This window comes from Odontesthes bonariensis, chromosome 15 (assembly GCF_027942865.1).
Source record: "Odontesthes bonariensis isolate fOdoBon6 chromosome 15, fOdoBon6.hap1, whole genome shotgun sequence".
In the NCBI taxonomy this organism is placed as follows: domain Eukaryota; kingdom Metazoa; phylum Chordata; class Actinopteri; order Atheriniformes; family Atherinopsidae; genus Odontesthes; species Odontesthes bonariensis.
Genome location: NC_134520.1, coordinates 24,672,412 through 24,697,406, shown reverse-complemented (window position 1 = coordinate 24,697,406; position 24,995 = coordinate 24,672,412). Strand labels below are relative to the sequence as shown.

General features: G+C 40.8%; 2 protein-coding genes across 3 annotated transcripts in view; both read right to left on the bottom strand.

Moving 5' to 3' along the window:
• Positions 1 to 1,015: 1,015 nt before the first annotated feature.
• On the bottom strand, positions 1,016 to 9,128 carry r3hdm4 (R3H domain containing 4). Its single transcript, XM_075485644.1, has 8 exons — positions 8,899 to 9,128; positions 6,942 to 7,099; positions 6,506 to 6,624; positions 6,235 to 6,352; positions 6,074 to 6,159; positions 4,847 to 4,932; positions 3,816 to 3,871; positions 1,016 to 3,594 (listed from the first exon to the last, which is right to left on the bottom strand). Exons 1-8 carry the CDS (start codon positions 8,937 to 8,939, stop codon positions 3,491 to 3,493), a joined length of 768 nt encoding a protein of 255 aa, XP_075341759.1. The 5' UTR covers positions 8,940 to 9,128; the 3' UTR covers positions 1,016 to 3,490.
• Positions 9,129 to 12,544: 3,416 nt separating this feature from the next.
• The window catches only part of abca7 (ATP-binding cassette, sub-family A (ABC1), member 7), a 31,931-nt gene continuing 19,480 nt past the window's right edge, over positions 12,545 to 24,995 (bottom strand). For both annotated transcript variants that reach the window (XM_075485642.1, XM_075485643.1), the window contains 23 exons: positions 24,716 to 24,861; positions 24,470 to 24,594; positions 24,083 to 24,190; positions 23,388 to 23,577; positions 23,031 to 23,125; positions 22,438 to 22,470; positions 22,210 to 22,315; positions 22,051 to 22,125; positions 21,676 to 21,845; positions 21,291 to 21,468; positions 20,555 to 20,670; positions 20,063 to 20,207; positions 19,810 to 19,933; positions 19,007 to 19,136; positions 18,211 to 18,337; positions 17,869 to 17,931; positions 17,370 to 17,476; positions 17,146 to 17,287; positions 16,932 to 17,066; positions 16,691 to 16,794; positions 16,476 to 16,568; positions 16,073 to 16,322; positions 12,545 to 14,457 (listed from right to left, as the gene is read on the bottom strand). In XM_075485642.1, coding sequence (XP_075341757.1) covers positions 14,005 to 14,457; positions 16,073 to 16,322; positions 16,476 to 16,568; positions 16,691 to 16,794; positions 16,932 to 17,066; positions 17,146 to 17,287; positions 17,370 to 17,476; positions 17,869 to 17,931; positions 18,211 to 18,337; positions 19,007 to 19,136; positions 19,810 to 19,933; positions 20,063 to 20,207; positions 20,555 to 20,670; positions 21,291 to 21,468; positions 21,676 to 21,845; positions 22,051 to 22,125; positions 22,210 to 22,315; positions 22,438 to 22,470; positions 23,031 to 23,125; positions 23,388 to 23,577; positions 24,083 to 24,190; positions 24,470 to 24,594; positions 24,716 to 24,861 — 3,215 coding nt within the window. In that variant the 3' untranslated portion in view covers positions 12,545 to 14,004. The remainder of the gene's footprint in view (positions 14,458 to 16,072; positions 16,323 to 16,475; positions 16,569 to 16,690; positions 16,795 to 16,931; positions 17,067 to 17,145; positions 17,288 to 17,369; positions 17,477 to 17,868; positions 17,932 to 18,210; positions 18,338 to 19,006; positions 19,137 to 19,809; positions 19,934 to 20,062; positions 20,208 to 20,554; positions 20,671 to 21,290; positions 21,469 to 21,675; positions 21,846 to 22,050; positions 22,126 to 22,209; positions 22,316 to 22,437; positions 22,471 to 23,030; positions 23,126 to 23,387; positions 23,578 to 24,082; positions 24,191 to 24,469; positions 24,595 to 24,715; positions 24,862 to 24,995) is intronic.

Below are 24,995 nucleotides of genomic sequence, written 5' to 3'. Positions count from 1 at the left end.
AGCTCACGTCACGCCATTGTCACTTTCCTCGTTGGCATCAGTCCCACCTCTTTGTCTGTGTAATGACGACTCTCATTACAGCCTCTATGCAGTCACGTAATTTGCAGGCGCTTATAAAACCCCTCATTTTCATAGGTCTTCAGTGGCAAACAAATGCTGCCAACTGCTGACCCATCCACCACCGTTAACTGCATTTACATCATCTCGTCTTTCACCTGGGGCTCGCCTGTGTCGCCTCTAAAAAAAACAAAGTGATGAGATATAACAGAAAAATGAAGAACGGATCAGGTGTTTTAAATATATCTAGCTCCAAGTAGGAAAAAGGTTCACACAGTGAATGGTGTGGTCACATACTGCTGACAGGATAAACCTTAATCCTCCCGATCAATAATGGTTTTAATTTCCTTGAACGATGGCGCCATCTAGTGGGGGGAATTCAAAGCAAACCCAACACCTTTTAAATGTAATTTCGTTCCAACTTCCAACCCTAAAATCTCTTTTACAAAGGAAACAGCTGTTATCCTTCTATTTAGATCCCCCCAGAAAACAGTTTGAACTCTTATTTCTTTAATAACTCAACTGCAGTCACATCATTTTAGGGCCTCATCAAATTTTTTAAGATAGTCTCGGTTAACATGTTCTCCAGATGTATTCTAACCACTTTATTACAGTTTCCCAGTTTGTAAAAGGTTTAATGTTTCTTAACTTTAGATGAAGCTGCATGTTTTAATAACTCATGCACCGTAAAGATGAGGAAAGCGTGGTCGCCGTGCAGCCTCTGACACAACCTGGCTCATTTTAGTTACATTACTGTGTTTTAATCATAAAAACACTGCAATGTTAAATATCTAACACCTTAATAGGTGCTTTTTCTTACTTCCTACGTTTCCTGGTAATAATTCTGAGTAAAATACTGAACCCAGAAGCTTGAGATGTGAACCCTTTCTTCACTACTGATCAGATTGGCTGGACTTAAATTAAAAAAAAAAAGTTTTCAATAACTTGAGAAAAGAAGAACAAGTAACTTAAAAGCTTTAATCGTTGTAGTGATAATTACAAATACGCACGTCATATATACACACAAAGATGTTTCAGGACAGTGTATAAAGCTTTCCGACTATTAGCCTTTTACAATCAAAGTTTTTGGCAAAAGTCAAACAAATATTTACAGCATGACCGTTTGTATTTAAAAAGTTGGCAGCGATGCAAACAGGTTCATCTCAAGAGAGCGCAGAGTACACAGAAAATGACAACAACGTGAAGTCACTACATGACAGTCAGAGTGAGGAGTTCAAAGCCTGAGAATTTGGATATTCACGCAACAAACGCACAAACTTTGGTTGTTGACAAAATGCACCAAAAAGGTTCAAGTTTTGGTTACACTGCCGACAACAGTATCAAAAGAAAAGCAGGAAATAAGATTTTTTTTCCTTGAAACAACCTGGATACAGAATCTGTTCAAGTACAAATGTAGAAACACACGTACAGGTAAAACATAGAAACTTGCGTTTATAAGGCAGAAGTGCTTTTCTGGGGTTGTATTTATCAATTTTGAGGTGAAATCAGTTTTTTTTTTTTTTAAACCTCGAACCTTATAGATACTCATCTGTGACTGTAACATTTCTACTGTGGACACAGTACGGTACACCATTAAACCATATGATCAGTTCATATCAACAAGAGGCTTTAAAAGTTGTAGTTGTGTGTGTAATGTGATGTGTGTGTACATCTAAATGTACAGCTTAACAGCTTTTAACATCATCATAGTTCCTTATCTGTTGAGTGTTACTGAAACAGTGTGTGTGGGGTGTGTGTGTCTGAACATTCGGAGGCATTCAGACAAACCCGCTGTAGACTATTACCCAGCGTTTAAAACAGCAGTAAGCACCTTTACATTAATTATTGTGTTGGTTTAACCAATGCCGGACTTTTAAAAATGCATGTAAAAACAACATTAACCCAACAGAAACGAATACTGTGGCTGAATCACTCCTGCATGTTTATGTTCAACTAGACTCACACTACACTCCGGGAAGTGTCTGTGTATAAAAACAGCCAAATTCCCAGTAAAGCTGCTCTCATGCACACATTTTTGTTTCTCATGAAAGGCGGCTCAACGCGTCAGAAACTGTGAATGAAAATTGGCTCAATAAGTGTCAACTTATCCCGTAAAGATGCCCGTGCAACGACTTCGGAGAGAAGTTAGAAGCAGTAGAACATGTTGAACGTTTACTCGCGCAGCTCACAGCATCCGACATACTTTGGTTAATAGCTCAATTCCGCTCCCTTGCACCTATACTGGGACGATGAACTCCAATTAAATGGTCGGGGTCGCACTCTAACCGTACCCCGACTCGACTGTTTCAGCCGGCAGTGGTTAAACTGTAACATCATCGTTAGTCGGTTGATGAGGGAAGCCACACAGGTTTCGTTGTAAACATAGTTTTGCCTAATGTCGACTAAAACACCTCCAGTGTTGACAGGGTGTCGGGCAGATGCAAAGCTGAGTCAGATAAATCCGCCTCTACATAATTCAGATGATCAGAATAATACAGATGTAGAAGAATCGTTTTTTCGTCCTAAAGCAATGATGAAAAACATTCACTTTTCCACCTATGATGAGTGATGTGTCTGTGCAGACAGGTAAATACATAATATTCATGGTTCATACCTCACAAACACAAACCCGACAGGTGATTCTTCCAGGCAGTGAAACATTTTCTCAGAGCGGTTTAAGCACCATTTCATGCAGTAATATTAACAGTGCCACAGGCCCCTTACAGCCCCACACTGAACTATACATCAATATACATACATACATATATATATATACGTATATGTATATTTATATATCGGCTGTCGGTGAAGTTCAGCAGCCGTTTACACTGTCGGGACACACTTCAGGGGTTAAACTCATTAAAGAAGGGTTGGACTATGCTTGCTTTACATTTGTACAGTTATAATTCATGTCGTCTAAACTTGTGACGGCTTCCATGAGATGAGAAGAGGCACAGCATGATATTCATGATATTAGCACATTGACGAGTAAAACCTAAAACTCAGGAGAAAGAACTAATTTCATTGTTGGGTGGATGTAAAAAAAAACAAACAAACAAACACCATCTCTCTCTGTTGCCTTTAGACCGCCATCAGCGTTGGTAAATTAAGATTTTGCCTGAGGACGGGGTGAGAGGTGAGACCCAAATAAAAACATTCACTCTCAGGACAACCGTTCAGACCGTGTGGTGTGCTCAGGCTGTGCTTTAAGTTGCAAAGCCAGCTGCGAGATATGAAGAAAAAAAGCCTAGTTATCATGCTCATGTTAACTTTTACTTGTTTATGTTTAGAATTAATAGAAGATTCCCAGCAGAAACTAACCAGGAGAAGAAGCAAACGGGGGGGGTCTTGTCCGCTCTGTTTTGCGGAGCTTTATGACCATTACTGGCTTTGTGCACTGTGCGGACTGCTCATCACGTCTTCGTTTCACAGCTCAGCTCATCTGCTCCAGGTAGGCAGACAGAGGAAGTCCAGGAGGCAGAAACTCCTCTTGTTTGTTCACAACTTCAGTCTGACGTGACCCTTTGTAGTCGGTGCCTGAAGGTCCAACACAGACTTTGGTCACTCTCACGTCACCGAAACACATGAAACTGGCTTTGTGAACAAAGAGGCTTTGCGACATTTTTAAAAAAACAGCTCTGTGGTTGTGTCTGTAAGTTTCTGACGGCTGATAAAACACTGTACGTATTTAAGGCGGAAATCGCTGACCAGTGTGACACTGTGATCGTGTAGGTCTGGTACAAATCATTCCCACTCACTTGCAGAGACGAGGTCCATATACTGGCAGATGGCGTGAAGCAACAGTCTTTCAAAACTGGTTCACAAACACAAACAAGAGAAGCATGACTTTCCCCCCTCCTCAGTCTCATTTAATCATTTACAATCAATTCAAACTGAGTATTAATTTGCTTTTGTCGTGACCCAGTTTCCCTGCACAGATCAATTAAGTTAGTCTGTCTCCTTGAAGCCAATCAGCTGCCATTTCCTCACATCCTGTTTTTGTTTGCATCTTGCTGCTGCAATGACGTTCCTCCTCTGTGCGGCTCATGAAGTTTTCATGTAATCTAATAAAAATCGGTTTTCCAGGTGGGCAAATAAAATTAAGACCCATCAGTCTGGATATTCAGCCTGCATTATTTGTCAAGCGCTCAGAACACAAAAGTGTGTTAACACAATCTACAGAGGTGCGCTGGTGGGTTGTGTTATTTCAGGCAACATATTGATGGGTCTGAGGCCTGATCTGGCGCCAAAGCACAGCAAAGCTGTTTTTCATTTTCATCATCAAGAAGGCTGAAAGCCGACAGTGAAGGCGCAAACGTAATGTCCCACTGTTGGGTCTGCTTTGCAGTGTGAAAACAGCAACAGACATCTTCAAATATCTCAGATTTTTATTTGTAGAATAACTTATTACTTCTGTGTCCGGGAACCTGGAAGTGTAAAGGGCCTCTGCGGGGTTCACAAAGTTAAAAGTAAAGATCTCTTTTCACAGTCTCCCCAACCAAAGTAAAATTAAATATCAGAAGGCACCAAACAGCATTGGGTTATTCCTAATCGCATCACTCACAGAGCATGGTTACATGCACCGTCAGTACGCCTGAATCCCACAATACATTTATTCACACTCATGTAAGCTTTTGCTTAAAGTGTACTAAAGAAGAAGTAGACGAGGTGTCGTGGCACAGCCTCCAGCGCGAACAATCCACTGTCACAAAAGACTTACCATCAAAGTCCTTTTAAGAAACTGAGTCCTGCTGCTTTTGAACTCTGACAACAGAAAGAGGATTTCTACCTGCTGCTGAGGTTGGTGGTGTAAACCGAGCCAGGATTGGCACTGAAGAAGCTCACAAGGTTTTCCTCAAGAACTTCCAGCATTCCCTGAAAAGAGGAAAGTTGGGAGAGACACACGAGGTTTGATCAACACAGAAATCCCGGTTGTGACTGATAAACATACTAAGAAAAGTCACAATTCTTTCCCCTCTCCTCACCAACCGCTAACAACTATGATGACTAACTTTTGAATTTTGCATCAGCCCTACAATTAAAAGGTGAACCTAGCGGGACTTTGTTGAATATGTTTCCAACACAACACGTGACACTGTGGTCAAACCTGTTTGACAGTTACAAGAATCTGGATGACAAAAACGGCCATTTTAGAGCTGAAAACCTTCGTTCACTTAACTGAAATATCGGCAACTATGTAGAGGCAAAAGTCAAGTTTAGATGATACAAATCATACATAACATTACCACGTATTTGGCTCCATCATTTACAACTGATAGACAGTTTATGCTGGAAGTGTTGTTAGGTGGTGTTGATCATGAACTGCCAGGTTAATTACAAGAGAAACAAGGACAGATTAAAGAAAACAACTGTTGCAACAGAGTAGGAACAAAAGACTTCTACAGCGGTCGCTAAGAGGAAAGTTTCCATCAAATGTGGCAAAAATGATTGGTTAACTTCTCGAGTGGTTATAAATGTATGTATAGATGTTTACATTGGTCAAAGGAGACAGCTAACGCCTGGATCCTTAGCGCAAACAATGTTTAATCAGCATTCAGTCCATTTTTTCTGATTCTCTGCCCCACGGTTTGGGGTTGACATCAGCAGCCGAGTCAAAAGTGGTTGCCTAAAGTTCTCGGATCATCTCAGAGTTGTCATTATGAGAAACGCTGCCTGTACAATGCAGTGTAAAGACATGCCTTCGTGGTGTTGTATTGACAGGCCTGTCCTCGGGGAAGCAGAAGTATACCGACAAGTTTTAGCCCTCAGAGCACTGATGATACACACAGTTGCAAAGGCTTTAATCAGCTTGTTTTAGTGGGTGTAACCACATTTAAAAAAAAAAAAAAAAACTGTTAAAATGCGTTTATTTTGGTTTGAAAACAATATTATAAGTTGAAGCTTTGATGCAATCAGGCAACAAATGTTCAATTTTAAGGTCCTTTGGATAAATGACTGTAATGTTATGTTAACGCTCAATGCACAGAGATGGATATGAAGAAGAGGCGACACCCACCATGGGAATCTGCTTCCTTCTCAGAGTCAGTCGAAGTCTGCGGTCGATTCTTTTGAAGCAGTCCAGAGGAGTAAAGGCAGGATATACTGTGGAAAGAAGAATGTTGGTCAGCCAAATCACCACATTCAAAACAAACAACAAGCATAAACTGGGACGCTCACCGTTCCTCTGGTCTTTCAGGTGCTGGTTGGAGTTGTTCCTTTTGGCGTGCTCCCGCTCCAACAGAGACAGCAGCCTCTCTTGCTCCTCGCCAGAGCAATTCATGAAGTCGTTCCATGGCTACAACAACAGCACATCAAATAAAACTCGTCAGGTCAGAAATGAATATCTTAGTCTAGAAAGTTGAAAAAGCAACAAGACGGTTTGTCCTTCCAAAAGCTTGTCAAAACAAAAAAACAAAACAGTTCTCTAATATATGAGCAAGATGTGCACCTCTATGTAGTTTTCATTGGTGCAGGCCTCAGTGAAGATGGATGGGATGGCCGGGTTACTGCAAACCAGATCATCTTTGGAGCACTCATCTTTCTCAAGAAGATTGTCAAGATAGCGTGCTGAGAGCAAAAAGTCAGAATGACAGTGCCGATAAGGGCAAATAACACATTTAGAGTTCACTGATGAGCATATAAATGATGTGCTATTTGTAGCAATTGTTAAGTTAACGTAAAGGCTCTTTTTCACTGTTGAAGCCACCATTTCTAGCTTCAAATATTAATTTGTGCAGAAGGACTTCACTTGATCCGAGTGCAACAAATGGGCTTTATAAAACATCTCTTAGTGCTTTTTCCCCTTTTAACTGCTTTTCCAGCCTCATTCAACCCGCAGTGGGCAACGGTATCTTATAACCTGATCACATGAAACAGGATCTTACTGTTTTCCTGTCGGCGGAGGCTCTTTTTGCCTTTGGCGCGGGGTGTGAGGTCAGAGTTGCGGATGGCTTGGTTGATGTAGAACTGCTTCCTTTTGGCAGGAGACACTCTCTTGGCAGGAGAGCTGGGCAGTGAGACGCACTTGCGCTCTTCTATCAGGCTGTAAAATATGGCAAAGTCAGTTTCAGTAATCCAAATATTAAAGGGGAATTGCCTGCCGCTCTTAATAGGTTCCTTTGATATGTTGACAGGATTTTTTTTAAAGCTACATTTGCTCAAGCTGCTGCATATTCTTCGTCTTCAGCTCTTGCTAAATTCCTTTGGGCTTAAGAGCTTATGTGTTGAAACTGGTCATTCAGGTTTTGTTCATCAGAACAAGGAGACCAAGATGACTTGTTACATCTATTTCCGTGTACAAACTAAACATTCATGTGTTTGTTTTTGAAGCTCTTAATCCCTGAGCAATACGTAAACATCAAAGATCAACACTACAGTATTATTAAAACCAAATATTGGTTTACAACCAAATAGCCTGTGGAGTGACTTGTTGTAACAACTGTTAGACAAACAAAGTGGTCAGAGAGGTAGATCTATTGTCTATTGAGTAAAGATTGACATTACTACCTATTCGCATGTAAGACAACACAAGGACAACTGTATTAATGTGGCGTTAAAGGTAGTGTGAAAACTGGAGGTACATTTGGGTACATTTGGGATGTAACACCACCGTCATAAAAACAAATCAACCATACAGCCATACACCTGAATTTGTCGTCATCCCGAGGAGGCCGCAAAGACGCCATCAAAAACATGCAAAAACGTTGAGCAAACAAAGTCGGATCTCAGCCCCCTGGCGCTCTAGGATAGTTTCGGACCCAAGAGTTGGCACAACAAAAGCCAGTGTACTTAAAAAACAAGCCACATTTTGAGGTTCACAAACTTTGCTGGTGTTGCTTTCAAGTAACACTCAAATGATTACCAAAATTCAAGGTTTCCCTGCAAAATATTGCATTACAACATGACAATCAATATTCTAATACAACGTTTTTGTGCCCTACTTTTTAATTCACTTCAGGTAAGTAGTGTTTGTGCCTCTGTTGGTCCGTGCTGCACACGGTGATGCATTTTCTTGAGCTAACGCTTACTGATGTGTTGGTAATGATCTTCTCTGAATTCACACCCAAATGAAAAGGTAAGAAGTATGAAAGGTGCTGATGATGACTCAGCTATAGGATGGATGATGTCTCTTGAATGCTCTCTGCTGCCTCTGGTTCATCTCTGCAATGAGTTTAAATGGATCAGGGTGTGCAGGACTGAGCATTTTGCAGCAGCTTCAGATGTAGGTCAGTGGGTGGGACCGCCTCTGCTTGGTTTTCTGACAGCGAGATGCCAACTTGATTTTCTGGTGCTAATTTTAGCCTGAGCCCTGCAGGTTATTAGCATCACAATAAACTGTAATCTCAACCGGATTTTGTTACAATAGTCCGAAATTTCGCCTCATCATTTAAACCAAACTAAATCTGGAATTCAGATAACACATATAAAATGCACACGTTTAGTCTGATGTGATTTTAGCATCTTCCTAATTTGCAAGGAAACGAGAAATTAATTGTTGATGTAATGCACAGCTGATCTGTTGATTGAAACACAATGACGTGATTTTAACGTGTCGATTTAAAAATCTCCAAGACAACTGATATAAACAGGCCAGCTAGTTAGTTAGCTTCCATAAGGCTAACAAGGAGTTTAACTTCCTGCTAAAATCTCAGAATCTGCAATGACCAAAGCGGCTATTAGAAGTTTTCAGAGTTCAGTTACTTATCAGTTAACCTGGATTTGTTTCAGTTGACATGTAATCGGCTACTATCCCTAAAGTAGCTAGCTATTTACGTTACATTAAGCTGTAAATATAGCTAATGCTAACTAGCTGGTTCACGTAACAATAATAATTCGACTCACATATAATCCTGTTCTTCATTGTTATTTGTCAAAACGACCATCTTATTGCAGAAAACCAAAGGGAAAGACCACGGACTGTATCTTTACGGACAGTATAGCAAAAAAAAAAGTAGCGTTTGTCCGGAAAACAAGGCTTAAAACAGTGAAGGTGTTTGCAAATTGAGTAACCAGTAAGCAGCTAGCTGGTAGCTTGACAGCGAGCTCAGAGAAAATAGAATTGCCCTCAACCAAAGATGGGCGGAAACAACAGAACGCACACTCCGTCTGTAAAACTCAACATTTGCAGTATGGAAGCCTATAGTGGCAAAATACCATAGTTAGCAAGATAGATAGATAACTGGATGCATACAAACACACATATATACATATTTCTACAAACATATCACAAATATATGAACAAATAGAGGTGAGACTTCCTCAATCAGGGCACGTTATCTTCGAAAGTTGAACGTTTGAAAGTTTGTTTTCTGAAGTTAACAAATATGCAGCCAACTTATTTACAATGATATGTTATTCTTATTATTTCACCCCTTTGAAGGCAGCTGAACAAGACATAAGACCAAAGTGACACACTGATTTTTAACAGGCAGTCACATTTTACACACCCAGCAAGAATAACGTGTTTGTCTGAATTTTCAATGTAAAACTTATTAACTCATATATGGTTAATAAGTTTTCTGCAGTGTTTCTTATTGCTAGTAGACATCTTTGGACCACTAAAGCTACAAAAACCCTGCTATTACATCAATATAAGACTCCTGTGACCTTCAGCATTTCTAAAACCCACCCAGCCATTGTGACTGTGGACGTGTTCCCACTCAATAAGGGTGTTTGTGTGCTTGTTACCATAACAGCAGGTTTAAAAGGCCTGACACATCCAGCCTGATTGTTCAGAGTGTTTCTCACCACTACCACAAAGACATGGAGCTCTCATAGATCTGAACATGCTTTCTTTCTTTCTTTTTTTAAAATAATTTTCTAAAAAGGATTCGTGGAAACATTTGGTTGACGTAGAGAATAGTTTTTATAAACTATGGGGAAAGAGAAGAAGACAGCGGCAGTAAAACAACTAAAACCTGAACCAGGTGCTTGTCCACTGATTGTTGTACAGAAATTAATTCCCAGGATCAGGACTGTGAAGTCAAAGGAGAAGATAAAAACCACCGAGCCAAACAGTGGGATCACCACAGACGAGGCTACCACACCTGAGACCTCAGGGAACATCATGAGGCTTCATGTTAACCTGATACCTGTTTTGGCCTTGGCCAAGGAGCTGGAGGAGGAAGAGGAAGAGGATGAGGAAGAGGAAGAGGAAGGTAACAGCCGCACAAGCCAAAAGAAACCAGAAAATGGTGGCGAAAACGACCCATCTGTTAGCAAATCAGTGGAACTGAAACGCAAATCGGGTGATTGTAATTTAGGATTAACTTCACAGGGAACAGAAACCAAACAACCACAGAGTCTTCCGTTCGTGCCGACGGCTAAAACTCAACCAAAACCAGATCCTGAGTGGCGTGATCGTCAGAGATGCCCCACGCGTCTTCCTCCAATCTGTTTATACCAACAAGTGAGAACCACCCCTACAAATGTTACAACAGGCACACCAGTAACAGGACAGGAGTCCCACAGCGGGTCCTGGATGGACAACCGGCTGTTCTCCAACAGAGTGGGTCAACTTCAAAACCAGTGGACTTCACTGTAAATGAGAAAGTTAGTGGATTCAGGGCATTTTTTTCTCCACAGAAGTGTGTAAATCTAAATTTAAGGGACACTCTGCTGATTTAACTTATCGAAACTATTATGGTGTGGTTATAATACAATGTGTGCTAGTCTTAAGTCTTGATATTTAGTGTTCTTACTTCAGTGTGAGAGCCCTCTGAGGATTTAGAATAAACTGGAGCATCAGCATTAAAACAAGGAAAGTCAATTAAGGTTGAATCTTACTGCTGTTTGGAGGAAGAGCACAGTTTTTCTGTGGCATTTGATGGACTCGAACATCTTTGAGCAGAGTTCTTATTTCTTACTTAAAGTGCTTCTTGTGTGTTTTTAATTCAGCAGCACTGAGAGGTTTTGTTTCTCTGCAGGTGTTGTCATCTGTGCTCCATACAAAGACAGGATAAAACACACGAGTACAGAAACACTGATTAAACGAAGCAAGTGAAATAAACACGTTTTAAAGCTGTACATTTGAAATGAATGAATTCGTTTTGTTGTGAATTTGACTCGAGGGTTTATGACTTCACTCATGCGTCTGCAGAGATCTGCTGAGTTTCACCTCCCTGACATCTCCGTGTCCAGCCTCGACGTCCTGCTGCAGACGGTGACACACAGACTGAAGAGGAAGAGAGGCGATGAAGCACCTTGGAGAAGAGTCCAGTCCGATCACGTACTCCTGGCTCCCAGTCACCGACACTTCGGGCAGCAGGAGGGACGCCCCGCTTTTATGTACGTTTGGTCAAATCATTTTACAGAATGATAATATTCACTTTAAGTCAGAGAACAATAAGGATGATTTCGATGGTTAATTCAGATCACAGCTATATTATTCAAATGTAAATCTACCTTCTGAATGTTGGTTCATGTCTAATAAGGCTATTTGATAGGATTATTTGATCATCTTTCATGCAAACTGTTTCACCTGAAACAGGCCCATTTGAGAAGTAAAGCTGAGAGCGACTATAACTCCATCATCGGCCCATTTATAATGATCTAAAAACAACTATTATCCCTCAAAAACGAGATTGGTTACTAAAAAAGGTAAAACGCTTTCCTGGAAGAAAGTTTTAGGAGTTTATTCAATACAAATCATTTTGGAGGAGTATAAATATAAAGATTTACTTTAGAAGTTATGACTTGCAAATTTTGAATATGTGTCTAAATTTCCTCACATTTAAAAGATAAAATGAACCTAAAATAACACTGTAAACATACTTGTGTATGGAGCTCAAATATAAAGCGTACATCTAAACGTTAAATCTAATATTATATCTAAATCTAATAGAAACAGATATACACACATACCTCTTGTAGTCCGGGTGAGAAGTGAAACCCATTGGCCACGATTGGCTTTAGGCGGGTTTGTAGGTATTGGTCGAGGATACGCCAAGAGGCGGAGTCAATTTAGATGAACGCTTCATGTTTGAGCTCTATACTGTACATGATTATAAGTAAGTTTACACTGTTATTCCAGGTTAATTTTGATCTTAAATGGGAGGAAAATGTGATAAACAAAATAAGTAAGCTATAACTTAACCAAAATCTTTACATTTCGCACATCATAGATTTAATCCTGTGCAAACTTTCATGTTTAAAGGGGAAGTCATGAATGTAATTTATATCAGAAATAAGGTCCAGGTTTAAAAAAAAAAAAAACGAACTTCCCCTTTAAAGGTGTGAATACAACTTTTTAAGTAAGGAAAACCATGAAATTAGTTTATTTTTGTCTTTTTTTCCTTCTGTAAACAGAGAAGCAGTAACAAAGCCGTGGATCTGTAGCAGGAAAGTCAACAGACAGATGAGGCTCCCCCCGCTTACATTTCCACCTGAACCCCCACTCATCCTCACCCTGACGAAGAAAAACCTCCCGACCTCCACCACGTCGCGGTGATACGTCACACAAAAGGCAGCAGAGTGTTTTAAAAAACAATTCTGAAAATCAAATGCTTTTATTTTCATTCAGAAGAAAACATTCAAGACACAGTTTCTCTCCACATCATCGTATTTTCAGGATATGACGCACATTTCAAAGTGGATGCCATTCAGTAGTACAGACTTTCACTGCAAAGTGAGACACCCGGCTTCAACAGTAGGTTTTGCATAATTTCATCACATTTAACCGTTTTTTTTTTGTTTGTTTTTTTTAAATTTTAAATATATTTCATCACAGTTTCAGAAGCGGTTGAAACAGACATTAAACGTGGGAAACGGAGCAGGAACATCACAGCTCTCAGCTGCTGAAGGCTTCCATTACACGTGTTTGAAACACTGTTGGAATGAAAGCCTTCTGATACTTTTAGATAGTCTCATGCCATGACTATAGATACTATAGTAACAATCTTTTAGATATGTAACAGTGCATTACAGTGCAGTAACAGCCAACTTTGGATATTCTTCAGTCAGCAACGTCATTTGTTTAAAAGCAACAAATAATTTATTACAAGAAAAAAATATTCACCGAAGGCAATGTGTTTTCTATCTTTGATTGTGTTGTTATTTCTTTGACTGGATTTGGAGTGTTTGGCATATTATCATTTATAATACAGTTTAAACAACGTGGAGTCACACCTGTAGGTCTGGAGCCGTTTCAGCTGTTGTATATTTTCACAATTGAATGAGGTTTCAAGACCTTTCGAGGTCAAGTGTGAACAAAAAAAGTGACGTATGATGAAAAAAAAAGCAGGACTTCATTGTTAAAGACAAATAACTGAGATGATTCTTAGTCATACGTACAGTTACAACCTTCCCCGGACAGTGACTTCAACTATAAACCTCAGAAAATAAATAAAAAAAGATTTTGACTGGTAAAAGACAAAGTAAATGTTGGATTTATAAAAGAACAATGTAATAGTAAAGAGGTAATAGATACTGTAAATAGTCCTGTGACAACACCTCGAGTCATTTCTATATCTATCTATAAAAACCTCTTAATAAATTACATGTAACACTTGTATTCAGCTACTGTTTGAGTGTCTGCAGCATTTTCTTGGTTAAAGTGCTCTCTGGAGAATAAAGATGAGACTATAAGAGGTCGACTGACAGAGTCCTGAGGAACATAACTCATGGCTATTTACACTAAACCCTGCACAGTATTTTTTTAAGGATAAATACACTGTTTCTCGGGGAAGATGAGAGGGATATGGTCAGATATACGATCCAATGCAAAGGGTATAAAGCTACAGAAATGTGAGGAGGTGAACAAGGCACCGCAGCTATTATGACGAAGGACTTTTCCTTTTCTTGACTCACAATTCAACTTTTCTCCTTTTTTTCTACACTGTTTGGTTGTTTCATGTTGCTGCAAACTCTGCGCAGCATTAAAATGAACACACAAGAAGTGATGAAACACTTCTGTCTGTCTTTGGTCCGCTCGTGTTGCGCCGCTACACCTCACAGCGAGCTGTCCTGTGAGTTGGAGCCGACTATAAAGAGCTCAGAGGGATCTTTGCTGCTTCTCTGCGATCTGCGTTTGGACCCGTGAGACTTTCTGGATTCCCCGTTAAGACCAATGCTGCTGCTGTTCGAGTCGCTGCTGGCCATCTCCCGAGGCTTGTCCTCTGCATCCGGTAATCTGCTCATACTCATACTGCTGCTTTTTTCGCCGTTAGACTTGAGCTTGCTGGCTTTGGCCTTTTTTGGTTTACCTGCTTTTGGATTGCTGTCAGGCGATCTCGCAGGCAGCTGCGGAGACTTCCTCAGCTGAGGAGGTGTGATTGGTGGTTGTGGTTGGACCATGGGCAGGTTCATCCGGGGGGGCAAGTTTATCTGCGCCGCCCCGTTGCTGATGACAACATCTGTGAGACAGTCATCATCAGTCTGCTCCTTCGCAAAGCTGACGAACACCTACAGAAGTGAAGCAGCATTAGTGACACACTGATTTATTCTTTATTATAAGTAGGGCTGCGCGAGTTAACTCGTTATTATCGCGTTAACTCGTTAAATATTTTACCATGCATTAACGCAGGTTTTATTATTTATTTTCTTATTGTAACAGTCTGTTGCTGTCTGCTGCAGAACCAGAAAATAAATTCATTGGCGGATCCACCAAACATGGAGAAGAGTACGGAACTTTTACTTGGCCACAAAGCATGGAGTAATAAAATAAAAATAAACTAGCAGGTAACATCACCGTTACAGGTGCTCCTCGGTCTCTGTGTGAAGCTCATGGAGCTAACCGGCGCTACTTCCTGTTTTACTTGTTTCAACATAAAAGTACGTATTTCAAAATAAATTTTAAAAAAAACTCCTGCATTTACAGCCAAGTTGAATTGTCTTCTCAGCGTAGTAGTTCCAGTCTAAAATATCACTTCAAGGCAAAACACACAACTGATAGCAGCAAGTCATTCAAGGAAACAGACAGTGGAGCGAGGCTTCTACATAAAAACTACAGAAAGATGCTGATGTTAAAAGTGTGTTTGCACAACAAATGTTATGGCACTTTCATTCATATGGCAGTTCATTTAAAATTAAACTAAATGCTAAAAGCTATATACTACTTTTGAATTAATTTTTGGATTTTGTGTACAAATGTGATGAATCGTGATTAATCAGGGAAATCATGAGATTAATTAGATTAAAAATTTTAATCGTTGCCCAGCCCTAATTATAAGTCATAATTTCTCATCAGTCTGGTCATCAGAGTAATGGTACCCAGCCTCCCTTCTGCTTTTGCTGTTAACATGTCCATGCATGCATGCTAATATATCCATTGAATGGATGGAGATGGCATATGTTGTTGGCTGTAGTTGCTTTTTCAGGTTAAACATTTAACTCTTTGGATTTTGGCCAATCGGACAATTGTTTCTCCATTCTTGCTTCTTTAGGATTTTACATGTTCCACATTGCAGGGTTTCCCTGTTGTCGTATTTCTTATTTAAAGTATTGATTATTTTTAATTTCCTACCAACTGATTTTTACTTGGCAGCCTGTTCAGGGTGCACGCTGCCTCTCGTTCGATGGCAGGTGGGATAGGCAGCGGTCCCCTGCATCCCTGAACTGGATGAGGCAGGTATGGAAAATGGACGGATGGATGTTTTACACTGAACTGCCGGTGGGTCAGTTTAGCACCCACAATGTATTACTTCAGAGCCATGCCGTTGTAATATGTGCAGAATGTGTTCTGATATTATCCTGCCGGCAATCCCTGAAAAATACATCAGGGTTGGCGGCATGTTCTCTGGGCTCCGCTCAACTCTTCCAGCCAGGTCCACTCTTTGTAAGTCCATTCTGCTTTCTACACGCCTCTCCTTTCTTTGATTCTGTTTTTTATTTACATTTCAAATGGAGTCCCAACAGTTTTGGAAATGGGGTTGTAAGAATGGCTGTTAAATTATATATTTTTTTTCCTGCTTTCCTCTAAAACGCGATTTGAGGGCAAAGCTCTTTTTCCTGATTCAACATCAGGACCATTATGCCGGCATTTTGTAGAAATATAGTTCATGTTCATTATCATCCTCACCTGGTCCAGCGTGGTCTGTGAGACAGAGAAGTCCACGATGCCCAGCTCCTCGTAGTTGTTGGAAAGCACGTCAAAAACACGAGCCAGACAGCAGGCGTAGGAAGGCAGCTGGTACTGCAGTACGTTCTGGTGCTGCTCCTTCAGCTCGATGTTGGAAAAACATTTCCTCATGTAGGCGTTGACGGGACATAAGTCGGGGTCATAATTAGGATCCGCCAAACGGATGATGATTGTGTATCCGTCGCCAAACCTAAGACACGTACAGAAAAAGACAGAATTCAAGACTCAAACAAAAATGCCTCAACAGTTTGACCGCCAAATCTTGAAAAGTGACACATACACTTGAAATGTAAATAAGCGTCGAGTGAAATTGAAACCAGGGAGATGAGTGAAGCGTGGTTACCTGTTCTTAAGGTGCTGCACAGATCCGAGACACTGAAACCTGCCGTTGACCATGATGGCCATCCTGGTGCACAGAGCCTCACACTCTTCCATACTGACACACAGACACAGAACACAAGCATTAGCACAACCTTTGCTTCACTCTAAAGAAACCTTTAGCTGTAAATATCTGCGCCTCGGTTCTTGTTAAAACAATGTCCATCTTTATTATCCCACCTGTGGGAGGTGAGTACCACAGCTCTGCCTTCTTTGGTGACGCTGAGGATGCAGTTCCACAAAAATCTTTTGGCTTTTGGGTCCATCCCAGTGGTGGGCTCGTCCTGACAGAAGATGAAAGAAATGAAAGGATAAAGTAAACAAAGAGTGCAAGTTAAATCAGTACACCTCATGGTTTAAGGTGAATCATTTCTTGAGGGTTCATCTTTAGCGGTTGCTCTTTTGTGATTTTTTTCCTAACCAGAAATATAACAGGTGGAGCCCCGATGAGGGAGATGGCAGTGGAGAGTTTCCTCTTGTTGCCCCCGCTGTAGCCTCCGGCCTCCTGTTCAGCATACTGAGTCAGCCCAAGCTTCTTTACCCCCCAATGTGCCACCTGCAGGACAGAAGAGAAACCTCACTGAAATCTAGAGGTGCCCTCTCTAAATGCAACACTGAACAAGCTACCCAAATACCTTGGTGACAGACTCCTCTGGGACGCCCCGCAGGCGGGCGTACAGCTCCAGATGTTCCCGACCGGTCAGCAGGTCACTGAGGGCGTCAAACTGTGGACAGTAACCCATCAGCTGGTGGACTCGCTCCATCTCTGTCAGCACACTGAAAACCACACAAACATTTCATTTAGTGGATAAACCCTCTGTAGAGGTTTAAGTCAGCGCAGCTGTGGGGACATTTGTACCTGTGATGTTGGAGGAAAGCCTCTCCATGTGTGATGTGTGTATCTCCAGTCAGCATGCGGAATGTCGACGTCTTCCCTGCTCCGTTCACTCCAAGTAGGCCAAAACACTGGAGGGCAAATCCGTAACAACCCGTTGTTACAAGTATAAAGGAAGGATTTAAAATGTAGAAGCCAATCCCCTGAGATTATGTGAGGTCAACAGGTGAATTTAGCAGCAGAGGCTAAAACCGTAGAAGAAATATCAGCAGCAGGATTAACTGAAGCATTTTTAGAAACTGCGGCACTACCTGTGTAGGAGTAGCAGTTACAGCGAGAAGCAGCACAAAAAGCAACACTTGAAGTAGGAAAAACAGTTGCAGTTGGAAAATGATCACTGCAACACATAATTTCAACCCAGAAAACAACAAAAACACAGATTGTAATCATCATGGAGCTCATGTGTCTCCATCATACGTCTTCTCTGTACTGTGATATAATCAGAGGCGTGTAAATCTCTTACCTCACCGCGGGGAATCCCGAGGCAAAGACGATCCACTACTGGCTTTCTGCCTGCTTTATAAACCTGAAAGAAAAAAAGGTTGGGAGATTAGTTGGTGCTCATGTTATATGAACTTGGCTGCCACAGCTAAAGTAGTGTCTGTTTGTTTCTTTTTGTAGATGTTTTGACAACCTATGCATCCGATTTCAGCCCCAGTAAAGAAATTCTTCAGGTCTTAAAGTCAAAATTTAAATAATGCTTTTTTTATAGGAACTGTTCTAATCATGGTCTGTTGAATGCAGACCTTTAGCATTACACAGTAGCATAATGGAGGTGGAAACAAACTATTCCAGCTGTTAGTACCTTGCTCAGGTCTATCACGGTGAGGATATCGGTCTGCGCTTTGCTACTTTTGACTCTCTCTCGCTCCTTGGCGACATCCTCATCCTCTGGACCAAGAGGAGGCAGCTGAGGCTTGGTCCACCCCGGCCTGGATAAACAGACAACATCATCCAGTTTTACTCATGGAATAAAGAATAAATGATAAATGTAACATTTCTACACAGAACAAAAAAGTTAGGAGACTGTGTAAAATGTAAATAAAACCTGAATGCAATGATATCCAAATCTCATAAACAAACTAATTAATCAACAATTGAACACAGAAAACAAATCGAATGAGACAATGAGACATTTGGGACAGGTACAACAAAAGGCAATCAGTGCTGATAGTATGGGGGGGTGCATTAGTGCCGATGGAACTGACAGCTTGCACAGCTGGAAATTGTACTTAAATGTATATAGATGTTTTACACTAACATATAGGCCTTGCATATTTCAGCAAGACAATGCAAAATAGGTCAGAGAAGATCCAGGACTGCTGAGCAGATGAAAGACTTGAGAGATTCTTCCCCCAAAGGCCCTGTCTCAGCATTTTTAAGACGCGCTGCTGCTGCCATCAAATCCAAATTCAAATTCAGGAATGTCCTGTCCTGCTCACAATCATTCTGGTGCAGAAACCACAGCAAATAAATGAAATATATAAACTGCAATACTAGTAAAATTAAGTCATGATTCATTTCACACAGGACTTTAAGCTTAAATTCCTGCGGAGTATCTAAAGACAGAAACTAACTGAGAGCTTTGTGATGACAGTTACCCGAAATAAAGGAAGAACTTGTACTGCAGGAGTATGGTGAAAATGAGGAAGATAACACCCTCAACTGCCATAGCGAACAGGTTCTTTCCCACAAAGTCCCACTGAAGAGGGTCTGGAGTCTGTCTGGAACCTGCGGGAGGACACATACAACATTCTTTACAAACATATACATCTACATATATTTATATTTATATATATTTCTAAATAGGAAGGTCTATAAATATTTGGACACAATTTGAATCATTGAGCTGTTTACCAAAGGGCCTTCAAGTTACAGTTACATGATCAATTTAGACTTAACGTAACTTTAGGGAATAAGGCAAATGAGAAAAAAGCAGCATGTCCATGCCATCACACCACCTCCATGTCTTTCACAGACAATGTATGCATCAGATCATGAGGTGTTTTCAGGGTTTCTCCATATGTTTTGCTATTCTTATTAGGATCTATTTTTGGCACCTTGAGCTGATCTCTTTGTATTTGCTTAATTCTTCTCTTTAAGGGTAGATGTAGATAATTAAATGCTCATCAGTTAGAGATTGTTCCTCACAAGGCTGTAAGTTGTATGGAGGTTTTTCTCAACCACAGAAAGGATGCTGCCATCATCCATCCCTTTTTAGTGTTACAGAGCACACCAATGTTCCCGCTGTGATGGATTTGTTTAATTTCAAGGACAAACTGTTTCACTCGCACTGAGAGCTTAATATGTGTTGGTGAACAGCCAAAGAACAGAACAAAGAGCAAAGAGTTTTAGCTTTGAAACACTGAACAGATGTTTGAATGACACGCTGATGAATTCATACCCAGTCTCTGGAAGGCGTCTGATATGGCCTGGTTTTTAGCCATGTCGATAAGACCACGTCCCAGACAGAAATGAGGGAAAATTAAAAACACCTTCTTTAAGATCCTGTTGACATAGTTCAGATGCTGTAAAGACAAAATCATCCAGAAAAATGTTAATGTTCAGACATATATCTGAGCTCTTATTTATTTGTCCTTATTTCTTATAATGCAATCAGTGAAATAATGTCCTTCTCCTGCTATTGCAGCTTGTACCTCATCAACAAACAACTCCAGGACGAAGGTGGCGATGCTGCCGTTTATTCCGATGAAGAGGTTGATGGAGGTCAGCACCACATAAGCTGTGCTTGGGACGGTGAAAAAAAAAGATGCTGGGTACATAAGAGGAGTTATGGACCACCTGAAAAGAGTAATTAGACACAAAGACCACAGTTAAACCGGTGAGGTGGGACAATCATCGACAGGTAAACAGTCTCTTCCTTTGTAGCTACGTATTAAACAAAAAGATCACAGAAGCAAATTAAATTAAAAAATGTTCAAGACCCAAGCTGATGTGCAGGGTACCAGAGAGAAATCTAAGGCTTTGACATTAATCCCGGTTAAATGTAACTTGAGAAATGAGACAAAGAGCAAAAGAAAACAGCAGATCCAGAAAAAAGAATAATTTAGTCTAGTCCGATATGATGATGTATGCCCTTAAAGATGTTATAGTGAAGACAGACATCAGTCAAGTCAACTTAGACATACCCATAGAGTAGGAGGAGCAGGATAAGAGCAGGCAGGTTGGTCTCAGAGACATACGACTTTTGCTGGAAACCGATGAAAATCAGCACGACTATGGTGGCCGGGACAGCGTAATTCAACTGAGAAAATGACAGCAAGAAATATGTAGGAGTAAAAAAATGAAAGAGTCCAGTGTTTTATCCAAGTAATACGTATGATTTACAACAGGCCTAACAGTGATCACTTATAGCAAAAGTAAAGTGTGCACTTTAGGTAAAGCTGACCCCAGTACATCATAGTTGTTGAGCTCTTTAGATTTTTATCTCCACCTCTACTCATGTGTTTTTATTTCTATCAATCTGTGTGACTGAGCAGAGGCCAGATGAAATATATGACAGATGACTGTCTGAAGGCTTCTCACATACACTCATAGACTGCCCAGTATGTTATCACAGGAACAACTGTTTTATTCTCTACCGTAAGGTGTGTGTGATGGTAGCCATCAGCAGCAGCATTTACAGTCGTAATCACATCACACAGTCTCTCATGTGGCATCAAGCGTCAAGCTCTTTGTTCAAATGTAAATGAGATTGGGTTGAAAATAGGATAAAATTAAATCTTTGGACTTCACACAGATGCTTGAAAATTTTTTTTAACTCCACTGATAAGATGAATTTGTGACTAAATGGTGACTGTTTGGAAATAAAATGACATAATTCATATTTTCTAAAACAAAAGACTCTGAGATCATGTGACTGACCATGTCCCAGGAAAAGTTGGCCAACCAGTAGGTGATCGGTTTGACCCCGCTGACGAACTGCAGATGTTTGGCCTTGCTGACTCGCTCCTCAATCAAAAAAAGAGTGAAACTGGCCGGCACAAAGGACATGGCAAAGATCACACAGATGGAAACCAGAACATCCACTGACGTGGTCATCCTGAAAGAGGAAGCAGGGGAAACATCTTTAATCATCTAGAAACTGATGCTAACAACAAAAAAAGAAAGAGTTTGTGGGGTATAGAAATAACTAAGAAATAATATATATAACAATCCAGTGTCAGTATTAAGACAAATAGGAATAATGCGACAAGCACAAGAAACCATATCTTCTCGAAACAACTTTAAATCTCAGCTTCAAACTAACATGGCCATTTCTGTGAGTTGCTCCTTGGTGAGGTTGAGAGGGTGATTGTAGGCAGTGATGCCGTGTTTCGTCCTCTCCGGACCGGGCGGCAAGCTCGCTCTCAGCAGGCCGTTGTTCATCACGTTAACAAATGACACCATGGCGTGCCAGCCTTTGTTGTTGTACCACACCTGAGTTTAGCAAAGATGGAAAATCACATTTAAACTGCAGGAAATATCTCAACATAAAATCAGACATTCTTCTTTTACCCAAGAAGAAGAAAAAGTAGAACCAACTAATGAAGTTAGGAAGACAACACCATTACTGCATGTATGTCAGAGAAAACTTCCTCTTAAGGGTCACAAAGACGGGTAAAAACACAACAAATGTATGTACCTTAACATTGTTTTGACTGTGCAGTCCTCCCAGAAACTCTGGCAGCTTGTTTAGCAGATGATTCAGTGAACTGTTCTGTGATGGACAAAAATAGGTTTAAGCCTGAGAATATTATCCATAAAACATACAGAAGACATTAGTCTAGAAAGCTCTCTGTACCTGTGGGACATGGTAACGAGTTTTGATTGCCATGACAGATTCTTGGAGATGCTGGACCTGAGAAACACTCTGGGTGGCTTTACCCCCCAGGGAGAAGCCTCCATATCTGCAACACAGATATTAAACTTTACAGTTAACTTCAACCAAGTACAAGAGATGAAAAGAAACCAGTAATACAGCTGTTAGCACGGTGATATTTTGCCTCTTAAATGAAGTTCTGCAGCTTACCTGAATTCATTCACCCACTTCTTGGATTTTAAGCTGAGAGGAGACAAATCAAAGTTTCAGTATGTAGGATTTAGTTGATGATGGAGAAAAGATCCATGATTAAATATCATTATCGTCAAGTATTACGTTTGTTGAGATGCTAAAAAATGATTATAATCACATATCAATAAACGCCCTCATGTCTAATAATCTGTTTCCAAAACATAAACTAGCAGCCTGGCATTGAAGGTTAATGCGTAAATCCAAATCAACCTCAGTTAATTTTAGATTTTCAAGCAGCGTTATAAATGGACAGACCAATATGTCTCTGAATGTAATCAAATTAAAAACGTAAGAGGAGATAAGAGACATGAGAGCAGCCTCAAAAGGCAGCGGCAACCATCATGGTTGTTCGTAATGGAGCCCGAGCAGCACCCCAGTGAGTGATCGTGCTAAATTTCTCCTCATCACTGTTAGAACTGAGCCAGCAAGCAGCAACCAGGTGGAAATCTGATGACTAAGAAAGACAGATTTTTGCATTTTTACCTTAGCATTGGCTGCCTAACTAATAAACTGACAAATAAACTGACTGATAAACTGAGCAAATAAGGTACCTTTTCTTGAGAATTTGGGAGTAGGTCTTCACCAAGTAATCAGAGATATTATAACTTGTTAGATTCTGGAGGACATCTCCAGTCGCTCTCTTAATCTGAAAAGAAAGGCAATTTAAAATGTTTATCTAAAAACAATAAGAGCCAGCACACTACAGACACATGATGCAGCACATTTCACCATGTCCGGCCATACCTAAGTGGCCTGAAATAACTTTGTTCTTTGAATTGGTTTTCATTTAACTACAAGTCAGGTGGAGACATTTTCAGTTCAATCCACAGTTTCTCAGGAAGTATTCAGATAATTCAGAAACAGTAAATTCTGTATTTAAATCAGTCTTGATCGAACACCAGACTGACCTGCGGAGGTGGAAGCCCACCAGCGCCCTCGGGGCACTCGGGGAGCATCCGTCGGACGTCGTCTGCGCTGCACTGACATTCAGGTGAGGGTCTTTCTTTGCTCCAGTTTCCCCTGCTGAACATCTGCCAGGTGGAGTAAGATATCTGTGGCCTCATGAACATGCCGCCCCGCTCTGCTTCACACTGTTGACTAAATGATTGATATTTGCCGTAAGCCCCAAATGTAACTTTAAAAATAGTTTTCCAAAAATCAAAAACTTTGCTCATAGCAGATGCAAGTTCTCATGAATGCCAGGGGAAGTTTTTGTGTGCATTACTTCCAGTTGTAATGTTTCCTAAAGCATCTCTTGCCATCTTTGAGCGTTTGAGTTCCTGATGCCTCAGATTAATGTTAGATTGATAGATAGACAGATGGATACTTTATTAATCCCGAGGGAAATTTAAGGATCCAGTAGCCTATACAGAATACACTGATTACGAATCAGAATACAAAAAACAACACAAGTGCAACACAACCCATAACCACAGACACACAGTATACTAACATCACAGATCACAGTACACATACACAAAACAAGGAATGAACAAAAACTGTACCAGAAGAGGAGTGGGATGCTTGTGTTTACCACTGTCTTTATTACTCTTCTCACTAATGCCATTGTGACAAGGTGTTAAGTTTATAGAGATTATCTTACGTGCTGTTATCTTCTTCTTCTTTTTCCATGCACTTGGTACCAAAACCTGGCTGGTCCAACAGAGCTCCCAACAGGTTTTTCATGGCGGGGTTCCCAGGGTCATCATTGCTGTAAATAAACCAGAGGTTTGTACATTTCCATGAATTTTCTGTACCCGCCTAAATCCAATTCAGGGTTTGGCGGGCGGGTGGGGTACACCCTGGACAGGTCGCCAGTCCATCACACGGCCGCACAAAAAAAACATGTGTGGTCACACATTTGGGTCAATTCAGGATCATCTTTGCATGCATGCTTTTGGACAGTGGGAGGAAGCCAGGGTACTCGGAGAGAACTCAAGCTTATACGGGGGGAACAAAGGTCAGGGCCAACAGATGGCTGAGGTCCTACCTGAAGAAGGTGTACTGTTCTCCATACATCCAGGGCTGCAACTGGAGGGCGGGGTACTTCCCAAACGGAGGAGCAATGAGGCTGAAGAGCAGCGCGATCAGCACGAACACAGCAGGCAGAACAATCTTTAACACAAATAAAGCTTCAGCTGAGTGAAGAAGACTTGACAGTTTTAAGTTACAAGTCAACTTATTCAGTGTACTTTACTGTAACCATAAACCCCTGCTTTGAACCCAGCTGTCAAACCTGAGCGAGCAGTCCCCTGCGGCTCCTACGAGCGTAAAGCCAGCGTTTGATGAAGAGAGCTCTCAGCTGCTGTAAGGTCAGCCACCAGCCGGTCAGAGGCACCCCACCTCGGCCATTTCCACTCAGCAGGTCTTTCTCCTGAGGATCTACAGGCAGAGAAGTACAGTGTAAGAACTCACACTGATATGTTTGTTTGATGAATATACATGCCTATACAGGCATCTGGACACCTTTGATATGACAGAATAACATTTGCCTTTACACATGCTAGAAAAAAAAA